Source organism: Poecilia reticulata, chromosome 8 (assembly GCF_904066995.2).
Source record: "Poecilia reticulata chromosome 8, P_reticulata-male-v2, whole genome shotgun sequence".
Lineage (NCBI taxonomy): Eukaryota > Metazoa > Chordata > Actinopteri > Cyprinodontiformes > Poeciliidae > Poecilia > Poecilia reticulata.
This window is the reverse complement of record NC_088837.1, coordinates 8066916-8077495: the sequence shown is the minus strand read 5'-3', so window position 1 is coordinate 8077495 and position 10580 is coordinate 8066916. Positions and strand designations below refer to the sequence as shown.

General features: G+C 40.9%; 1 protein-coding gene and 1 long non-coding RNA gene across 3 annotated transcripts; one reads left to right on the top strand and one right to left on the bottom strand.

Moving 5' to 3' along the window:
* The first annotated feature begins 838 nt into the window (after positions 1–838).
* csf2rb (colony stimulating factor 2 receptor subunit beta) lies at positions 839–8885 on the top strand. Of its 2 annotated transcripts, none has more exons than XM_008415672.2 (14): positions 839–974; positions 1885–2005; positions 2095–2270; positions 2361–2515; positions 3232–3376; positions 3851–3983; positions 4061–4215; positions 5114–5244; positions 5371–5554; positions 5685–5781; positions 5906–5972; positions 6754–6833; positions 6992–7154; positions 8069–8885. In XM_008415672.2, the coding sequence occupies exons 1-14, from the start codon at positions 872–874 to the stop codon at positions 8447–8449; spliced, it is 2091 nt and encodes a 696-aa protein (XP_008413894.2). In that variant the 5' UTR covers positions 839–871; the 3' UTR covers positions 8450–8885. The 2 variants fall into 2 exon arrangements, with proteins under 2 accessions (XP_008413894.2, XP_008413892.2); XM_008415670.2 differs by having other exon boundaries at positions 6911–7154.
* LOC145552485 (uncharacterized) lies at positions 857–8168 on the bottom strand. The gene is made up of 4 exons (XR_014088539.1): positions 8016–8168; positions 3220–3359; positions 1705–2520; positions 857–986 (listed from the first exon to the last, which is right to left on the bottom strand). It is a non-coding gene; the product is annotated as an uncharacterized LOC145552485 (long non-coding RNA).
* Positions 8886–10580: the final 1695 nt, after the last annotated feature.

Sequence of the window (10580 nt, the reverse complement as noted above, 5' to 3'; positions counted from 1 at the left end):
TAAATTAAAGCGAATGATATTTTTATTACTGAAGCCGCGTTAAAACATATACAGATGATTTGAAAACTGATTTAATTATTTGTTGTTTTTTATGACTGATTAAAGCTGCAGATGTATGCTGTTTACTTGTTTTAAGTTGTAAATTTTTCAGCAAATAAATTAACCGCAGTTATACTATAATCGTACAAAAATAAATATTTTAATTTTTTATACTAAAATTTTATTATTTTAAACCCTTTAAAGTAATTCTTGAAACATTTTTAAATTCTTTTTAAATTAATTATTTTTGAATTATTTACAAAAATATTTTTTTAAATACGTTTAATTCCTAAAAACACAGTAACTGAGATTATTGTTTTGTCTTGTGGCTCGAGGTTTTCTGTTCTTTCCCTTCTGGTTCATTTGATGGTTTAAACTATAAATACCAGCAAAAGTAAAAGTTTGAAATAATGTCATATATATATATATATATATGTGTGTGTGTGTGTTTCATCCCAGTGTGTGTGCTCTCTAGAGCGAATGCTTTCTTTTTTTTTTTTACTCTTTACAACATGTGAGAGAGCGAGATAAGAGGAAGGCGGATGTGTGGTGACATCCCACAAAAAGCATACACTCAGAGCGGAAGACTACTGGTGATGTGGTCGTGACTCATTTCTACATTATTTCTAGTAAATGGACTGTTTCTCTCTCTGTCTGTCACACATCTACGCTCCTCATTTATTTATATATATATATATATATATATATATATTAAAAAAAACTAAAAAGCAGCCTCACCTCTGAGGCAAGAGCGTCTTGACGATGTGAAAGAATCGCCGCTGATCTGGATCAGAAAAAAGAAAAGAAACGCGGTTCCGTGGCCCCTGAAGGGATGGCTCTCCTCCAGGTCTTGATGTGGTTGGTTCTCCCGAACCCGGCTCTCCTCTCTGGTCCGGATCGCTGTGGCGTTCATGACAGCAGCAGCTCAAACGACAGTGAGTATACGTCTGAAATAAATACTAATAATAATCATTTCAAAACAGCAAAAAGAATAGAAGCGTGTTTCACAAATTTGTGAGACTTTCTTAATCATTTTAAATTGACTGGCAAATATAATTACAAGACAATTGAATTACATAGAAGCAGAGGTGAGTAGAGTACCCAAAAACATTAGTACTCAAGTGAGAGTAGCAGGACTTCAACATATTTCTACTCATGTAAAAGCAACAAGTAGCCGTTTACAAAATTAAGAGTAAAAAAGTGTTTGGTAAAAATGAGACTCACATATCGAGTAAACTGATCAAAACATCAATCATTTTATATTTTTAAATTACATAATCAGGCAGAACAAAATATAAAGTTATTTGGAGAAGATCAAAACCAAGCAACATAATTACAAAATAACAAAAGCAGGCAAAAAAACATTTTCAAATCAATTTCTATCAGCATAACACTAACAAAAATTTAAGAAAAACTGCAGGTGTGTGTCTGTGTCTGGTTAATTTTTGGTTAAAATATGTTTGTTCTTCATTCAGTGAAGCTACTCATACTGTAGACATTTCATGGTAAAATTACTGAAATAAAAGTAAAAAAAAAAAAAAAAGGTGCAGTATGGTAAAACCTTTTTTATCTAACCAATAAGCTACTCAAGAAAAGCTAATTACTAAAAAATTCTGGATATAAACCTTTTCAGGGTGACGGTTCGGGGGTTAAAACAATTCTGACCTGACTCTTTAATCCCCTCGTATTCGACGGCGGCATCTTGCGTGCCGGAAAGGTGTTTTGCCCAGGGCGCCAAGCAAGCTAGGGCCGCCTCTGCATTTGGGATTGCAAAATTCCAAAATTAGACATTTCCTGAGTCATGAGTTATTAGCAATAGATTGACTCTTCCTTGTCGCTCTGTAGTGTCGCCTTGGCTGCAGTCCTTGCAATGCCACAATAACTACAAGACCCATGTGGACTGCAAATGGAAGTCGCCGACAAACACGACTCTGCAGGTCTGGCTGAGGGAAAACAAAGGCAGCAGGTAAACAGCTGACTGGACAAGAGCAACATTTATAGAAGTTACCTTGTGTACATATTCACTCTAACAGATCGGCATCTATATCTATGCAGTGAGCCCTGTGTGCCTTTTAAAGACGAAAAAACAACCGAGGATGGAGTTGTCCAGTGCAGATATGAAACTTCGGAGCTTGGCATAGGAACCAACCATGCTGTCTTCTTCATGAACAACCAGACAACAAGCCTCTGCTCGTCTTCCAAACACTCGTCTCTGGATCTTGTTCAGCACCGTGAGCAACAGCTAGATGTACTGTAGTAGCTTAAGTAGAGCAAAACGAAGCCTTAGAGTGATGGTGGTGTTGTTTGGTGGTGTTACACAGTGAGGGCACGTCCGCCTGGGGGTCTGACTGCGTCTGAGGAAAGCGATGGCAGCTACCGGCTGAGGTGGTCCAGCCCGTATTCTCCATTGTCCTCTCTGAACCAGAACCTCTCGTATCAGCTCAGCTTCAGGACGCAGGCCGAGGACGGGTGGACCGTAAGCTACACACACAACAATTCACCACATTATCGTTCTGTGCAGCAGGGGAGTGTTGAGTTGTTTTTTTGTTTAATACAGTAGAGAAGAGTGTCACACTAAAATGGCCAATACTTCAATAACCAAACTATTTATTTTACTAAACAAAACCCATGGATTTGTTTGTTACAGCAGTTGCTTAGGGCAAAGGCTAATTTTTCTAGTCGCACGATTAGCTTGATTAGCTTACCGTAGCATAAACTTAATTCTATTTTTACCACTATGCTAACTCTATTTAACTTATTTATCAACTTAAAGTGAAAATTACTGAAATTATTTACTAGAAATTGTTAACAACTGCTTAATTACTGGCTTTATGAAGAGTTTTTGTTGCACAGTATCCTGCCAATGGGACTAGCAATGGAAATTAGCCACTTAGCTCTCATGTAAATGTTAATTCATGTCTAATGTCCCATTTAAAAAAAATAATAATCTTGAAACTGTCAACAACAAACAGCAAAAGGAGCATTTCTGTCATGGCGTGTAAACAAAGTATGATATGAACAAACTGATTGGCCGTTCTGGTGGGTGTGGCCAGGCAGGCTGACCAATCAGATTCAATGGTAGCCAACTCTGTGCCCACGGCCTACTCATAATAGACAATAAGAAGACATAGACAGTGCATCAGTGCTTATTAAATTTTGTTTTTAATGTAAAATACACACCCGTCTACTCAGACTGAGGCTGTGGCAGACACCAGCGTGAAACTGGAGAGGCAGAAGCTGCTTCCCGGCCATCGATTCGAGGCCAGAGTGAGAGCCAGGGCTGGCGTGGGTTGGTGGAGCGAATGGAGTCCTGTGGCGAGCTGGAAAACCAGAGATGGTGAGTGAAATAAAGAGGGACCATAAATACCTTTTAAGCTTTTTCACACTTTGTCACTTTGCAATATGGGGGATTTTTCTGCCATTATTCCGAGAGCACACATTTTCAGTGTGAAAGCAGGATTTCAGTCTGATATGTGGTCCAACAGCTCTGACTCGACCTCTGAGCTGTGAGGTCAGAGGTCACTGCTCAGACTAAAAACTAACAGCTGTAACTGCAGCAGATCACAGGTCCGGTACTGGCATCGAGGGACTAAACATAAATCAAACCACATGAGCATTTTTTTACGTATTTCATTACGTATTACTTTCTGTTGGTCTTCTGCATAAAATCCCGGTAAAATGATTCCGTAACAAACAGTTTTGCTTTCTTTTCAAACTTCAATCTTCTGGGTCTTTTCTTGGTTGTGGGAACTACGTCTGGTGTTTTCCAGCTGTGTGGTTTAACTATCGTTTTCCTTCCCTTTCACATCAGACCTCGGGCAGGTTCCCTCTTTGGACTGTGTTCTGGATGGAGAGAAGGAAGTGACGTGTAGCTGGGAGGTGAGCAGAGCGCTAGCTTATCTCGTCACCTACCAGCTGAAATGTCAACGCGACCCGACAGCACAGTAAGTCAAACTCAAAGCCAAAGACGCGCCCGCCTTCCTCTGCTTCTGAACTGACGCGAACGTCAAATCCTTCAAAGGTTTGAGGATTGTTGTGTGAACCCAGCTGTGAGTTCTGACCCCAGAGGGACAGAAGTGAGGTATAGCTGTCCTCTCACCGATGTAGACCCTGAATGTCTGCAGCTGAAGCTCCAGCCGGCACACAACGCCAAGACTTTTCAATCGCACAAACACAGTGAGTACAGAGAATACAGAGGAGGTGAGAAGTGGCAGCAGTGGCGGAAGTCCCTCTGTGCCTATCTGAGCATATCAGGCTAAATTAAAAACACACAAGGGGGAGATAAGACCACAGGAAGCAGTGCAGACAAACAGCGGTTAACCAGGTCCGTGACGTGGCTGTACAGCTCCCTCTAGTGTTTGATTTGTGTCATTACCTCTAAATCAGTACATAGGACTGATCAGTTGGATAACTTGAGATTTAGTCGCTGGTAGGTCACTATGTTAAATACCGACCCCTAGTGGACGTTTTTAGACATCACATTCATTTTTTTTCTTTTATATATATATATATACCTGTACTATATTATATATGATGCACATAAAAATAAATGGAGGAAAAAAATGGTTGCATCAAACAAAACATACAACCTTGAAGTTGGTCATGTGTTCTACAAATATATTTCCGTCCCTTTTTCACGATTTGTCAGATCACAATCACAATCCCTGACTTATATTAATAGTGTTTTGTGTAATAGACGTACAAAACATAACGTGTTGGTTAATAACATAACGAGTAATTAGAAGGAAGATAATACACCGTTTTCTTGTAAAAATTTTAAAAGTGCCGCAGGCATTTGGACTTTGCTGTCACTTGTTTACTTTAGTGGCTTGGGAAGACAGTTATGTACTATTTAGGGTTAAGAGAGGAAAGGTTGCTGATTTCTAAAAGTGAAAAACGACAAAACTTTTGCTTCCACTCAGTAATAACAAATTAACTTCTGCAAAACACTGTATACGATGCAAATGGTGAGGTTATGCAGAGTATATTTTCAAAAGAGCGACAAAGATGGGATCTGTTAAACCCTACATTTTCACTCAAGCTACAGTTATTTTATCTTATATTTTTTCAACAGTTCATCCCAATTCGCCAGTGCAGGTGAAAGTGAGGGAGAATAACGGTGACTGGGTTGTGGAATGGTCTCCACCAGCTGAGGCAGCTACAAAGCTGTTGTACCAGGTCCGGTATTACCAGGCCTCAGATCAGGTCAGAGGATTTTACGTCTCTGTTTTATTTTCCCATTTTCCACTGTAGCTGCTAATCACCACAGCAGCTTTGGAAAACGGGCCTGAATATTCAGAGGTTGTGTGTTTTGTCCATTTCTGCCGCCAGGGGTCCTCCGTGCAGCTGGACATTCCCGAGGGGTCCACATGGGTGAACCTCCTGGGAACGTCCCTCGTGCCGCTCCAGGACTACGAGGTGCAAGTGAGGTCACTGGTTGCCCCTGGAGCAGGTTCCAAATACGAAGGAATCCCCTCAGAATGGTCTGAACCTGCGAACTGGACCTCGAATAAAGGTGCAGTGGGCGCAGTGTTGATGTTTTCCTGCCGTTTTGTGCTTTGAAAAAAAAAAATAAATAAAAAAAAAGCTTCAGATGGTAATATGAACAGGACCACCTATTTAATCTGGTTTCTGCTCCTCGACAGCCGCCTGGTCCGTCTCCAAACTGATTTATTTCTTCTGTGGCGTGATTGCAGTCGCGCTCTTTCTGACTCTGTACCACACCGTTCCAGTTTGCCGGAAGTAAGCGCTGCTTTACGTTGACTGCAACGTGTAAAATGTAGTTTAAACAGAAGTCAGAATTGATCCTTTTATATTTAAATGGTTTGTTTTAAATTAACACCCATTTATGTTTTTCACCATTAAGGGAAGTTGTGATGTGGGTGGACTCGGTTCCCTCTCCAGGCAAAAGCAAGATCCTGTCTGAGATCAAGGTGAGACTGGATTATTTTCTTAAAGTGACTAAAGTGTTACAGATTTTTCACATAGTGTATAAAGCAATGCAAAAAAAGCATTTGCCCCCTTATAAATTTCTTCAGTTTTATCTTTTTAAGTATTATTATTGCGTCCAGCCACTCAAAAACTTAATTTTGGTGTTTTTGAGTCTTAATACTGTCATTTAGATCACTGTCCTGCTGCAGAACCACAGCTTAACTGGACTAAAGGTCCTGAACTGATGATTGGACGTTCTCCCAAAAGATTTCTGCTATAGAGCAGAATTTATGACTCCATAAATTAAGGCGAGTCTTGAAGAAGCAAAGCTTCACACTACCTCCATGTCTGACTGACTGATGAAATTCTGTGTGAGCCTCTAGTCAGATGTACATCTTCCTTAAATAATTTCCCCTAAATCTTTGGGGATCATCAAGATTTCTTTGGGTAAATGTGTGATGGGTCTTTGTGTTCATTTTGGTCAGCAGTGGTTCTGATCTCGGAATGCTCCCATGGAGGCCATTTATGCCCAGTTAAAGAATCATGAACTCTGACCTTATCTGAGGCAGTGAGGCCTGCAGACCTTTAGATGTGTCTGACTCATTGATGCGCTCTTGGAGTAATTCTGGTTGAACCTTCGCCACTGCTCCATCCCAAAGTCTTAGAAATGGCTTTCCAAACTCATGACACTGACTTTGTTTTTCTGTTGGTTTTTTGAACAAGTGTTGCTTTGTGAGAGCTTAACTAAGTTTTGCTTCATTTCCACGTTTTCTTCCAATTCAGACTTCCTCGTCCCCGACCCTCATGCAGAGCGAGAAGACGTCCATTTGTAGCGTGCAGAACCTCGACCGCGTATCGACCTGGTACTAAATTTCACACTTTACTCACATGACAGATAACGAATGCAGCAACAACTCAGGATGCATTCTTCTGTTGATAGCCAATGTCTGCACTTTGCCGCCGTGGCGATCGAGAAGAAAGAGGGGGCTGATGACAATATGCACCTTTTCCCCTGTTGCAGCTCCTCAGAAGCTTTGCTTTGGCCGAACAAGAGCACTGAGACGACGTGCGCCGATCAGAGCAGGAGCTGCTGGAACTGTGATAACCTCCCCTCCCCTCTTGATAACGTTCACGGCTCGGACACGTCGTCCATGAGCTTCAGCGGGCCGTACATCTTTTGTCAGGTCAGCTACTTTCACAAAAAGAACAACCGAAACTGAATAATAAAGGAGTACTTAGCATTTTTATAAGGAATCAAATGGAAATAATAAAAATTTTGTCCTGAAAATCCAGCAAGTCAATTATAGACACTGACTCACCAGCTCTTTTATTAAGACCTCTTTAGTCAGATGAATCATTTATAGAAAATACATAATGTGAGATGGTAACTTAGTGTATTATAAGCCTGGCTGGCCACCAGTCTTTACTTGTGCCAGACTATTTAAGTTTTTTAAAAAGTTTTGTATTTTTTAAGACTTTATGGTTACTGTTCAGGTATTAATCTTCCAGTCTTTCAATAACATAATTATCAAGTGATATTTTAACATTTTGTGTCAACTTTTATAACTCAAAAACACAACGGGCTGCTGGATCAACCACTGCCCTGGCACCCAACCACCGGGCTTAGCAGGTTTTCTGTAAGTTTAGAGAAAAACATCATGTCACAATGCAGAAGCTCAGTGATCTGTGGGATTCATACTTTTTTTTTTTTTTTTAGGTTTTTATTGGCTCTAGTGGCCGGATTCATACTGAAAAATACTTTTTAAATTGGTATCCAGCTCTGCTACAGTGTTCAAGCTAGCTTGTACGTCTGAATAATAAGCTGAGATTTATCTTCTGTCATTTTGGTGTCTGTTCTTCCGTAGCAGCCCTACTAACTTCCACAGACCTTTTTGTTGGTATTTTTGCTCTGGCGTTTCGTTTTAGCGCTAGCCTTCTGTTTCCTTAAGCTGTTATAGCCTTTAGCTAGCAAACAGGGAAATTGATAGATAAACAGTAAGCTAGCCAACAAGAACTTCAAAAAATTTACTTTAAAAAGTACTTACTGTTCACTTGTTTTGCTTTGCAGCTGTTTAACGCGTGTGCGTCTCTTTCACAGGGTTCAGGACAAACGTCAATGGAGGTCCAGCAAAACGAAGTCCGCGAAACAAAATCGTATGAAGCTGTGCCTCTCTTCCTGGCGCCATGTCCTCTTCGTGACAGAGATTACGTGTGTCTTCCCAACCGCACTCTGTCCAGGTCCACAGAGGACCTCACGTCCCACAGCAGCTCAGGCCCGAAATGTCCTGAGCAGGACCGGCAGCACCTGAACGCCACACTGCGGCCTGTTCAGTCTGACAGCCGGTCCGGCTCCGCAGAACCAGCCACGAGAAATCAACCGTCTGATTACATGGCAGGGCCGCTCCCCTCCTGGCCTCAAGAGGGCGCTAACTCGGGATACTGCCAGCTCCCAGCAGCCTTCACGGCACCGTCAAAATGAACAGCTGCATGCAAGAAAAACAAAACAAACAAACAAACAAACAAAAACTAGCTAATTTCATAAGAACAAAGCAGGATCGACCAGTGATTGAGTTTTTGTAAGCTTCTACTTTATTTTAAGCTCCTCAAGCTATTAGAGGAAAAAAAGTATCTTGTTGTCGTTACACATATTTTATATTGCCTTTACTGATTTTAATCAGTAAAGGCAATACATGATCTACTGTAACAAGCTGCCACTCCATGAAACTGCTAAAGCAAAGAGATGGACGGTGAGTTAAAGTCAGAACATTGACTCTGTGACCTTTTTCAGCATTTTATTTTCTGTACAGAGCATTTGAATCTCAATAAAAGTTAAACACACATGCTAAGAAGACAAATTGGCATATTTACTGTGAAGTAAAGTGAAAGTACAAAAATAAATAAAGTGTTACATGGGATTGCTACGCGTCCATATCGTAATTCGTATCATGAAAAACAAAATCCCTTTTCATAAAAACAGAAGGTTGGAATACCAGGCATTCTGATATCAACTTCCTGTGTTTTGAGACCGTTCAACGGTACGACTTCCTGTCCGATGGGACTGACGGGCACTTTGACTCAAACTACCCTGAGTCATCACAACAACCACGTTGCTGGTTCATATTTTACCCACACTGCAACAGTAGAATGTGAAGAGAGCATAAGTGGATTTTTTTCCAAATTCTCTGAGCAAAACAGATCCCTTCGTCTTAATCTCACTTCAAAGGGTTATTGTTTCTCCAGCCGTAGATGAAGGATGGATCCTTTTCATTTTTTATTGCTTATTTTAGAGATTTAAATCTGGTGCGTTGAAACACAAGGGCTTGATATGAGGAGCGAAATGCAGGATCTCGGCTTAATGAGAAGGTAACTGCGCGGTCGTGAGTGTGCACGGCAAGTCCTATTTGACGGTTGAGCGGAAAAACAGGAAAATAAAAGTACTGGGAGGCGTAGGGTTGCTTGTGTCGCCTCCTGTTTCCTCACAGCTGTGCGTCAGGGAATCCAGACCTGACCAGGGTCACGGAAAAGAAATATCGTTGAAGGTAGACTAGATCATTACAGACATTGTGATTGATGTTTGGATGATCGGAAGAGTCACGGTGTGTTTAAATAACACAACTCCTGTGTCATCCACTGCATCTACGGTGTGTTTGTTGTGTAATCTTTCGTGATTGTTCTTTCATTGTAACGCCTTGCTGCTTTAGTGCTGCTTGGATGCTCTTTCCCTGAAGGGCGCCACATGTTTCAATGCCATCGTTTCACAAACAAGCTACGGCTGTGAGATTTTGTTTTCATTTAACTTGGGCAGATTTACACCAATACACAACTCCAATGTTTTTTCTATCTTTATGAGCTGAAGATGATGTTGAAAGGATTCGAATGGCCCTTTGTCACGTTTGGCACATGCAACTGAGAACGTCCTGACCTCAAAAGATCCTAATATGTTATGTCTCTATTTAAAATACATCTGTTGTAAATAGCTCTAATAACTGGGATATAATTTTGTTAAACTGGTAGATATTTTCACCTCTCCTCTGAAAACATTTACCAAAACGTTTAGTCTACATAGTTGTTTTAGTCACGTTTGACTCACTGGCTCTTCATCCGATCCAATGGCTTGTGTTGGGATGTAATGGTGGCATACCTCAGGGATTAGTTCTGGTTTTCCTATTTTTTCCATTGACTTTTTTCCCCCATTTTCCAATTTATTCAGAACAATGGAATATATCAGTTAATTTTTCAGTTGTTTCCAATTGTTTTTCTTCCTGCTACACTGTAAACAACAAAGGTAGTAATGTGTTGGCAGAGAGGATATAAAAGATTTGTGAACAATGTCAAAAAACTGACATACCATCAACCAATATTGTAGTAATGCATGAGTGTGATAACGTTTGCGGTATTTGGCTGTTTGATGTCAAGGTACCAGTGTTGCTGACCTAGCAAGGCGTATCGTCTTTTGACGATTGTCTTTTGAGGTCAATCGTCCATGACCCGCCCCGTGTCTTTTGTCACGACCTCTGCTTCCTCAGAAGCTCTCTCACCGCTGCAGAGGCTTGTCCCTGTTTGTGTTTGTCGCGGTCAACAAGCACATCTCCACGCCGTTTTGTTTGAAG

What these genes read in the sequence shown, in the direction of transcription:
- csf2rb (XM_008415670.2), top strand. Translation starts at nt 872, where the DNA reads ATGGCTCTCCTCCAGGTCTTGATGTGGTTGGTTCTCCCGAACCCGGCT. An exon ending in ACCGTTCCAGTTTGCCGGAA is followed by an intron (nt 5,782 to 5,905) that starts GTAAGCGCTGCT and finishes TTCACCATTAAG; the next exon opens with GGAAGTTGTGATGTGGGTGG. An exon ending in GGCCGTACATCTTTTGTCAG is followed by an intron (nt 7,155 to 8,068) that starts GTCAGCTACTTT and finishes TCTCTTTCACAG; the next exon opens with GGTTCAGGACAAACGTCAAT.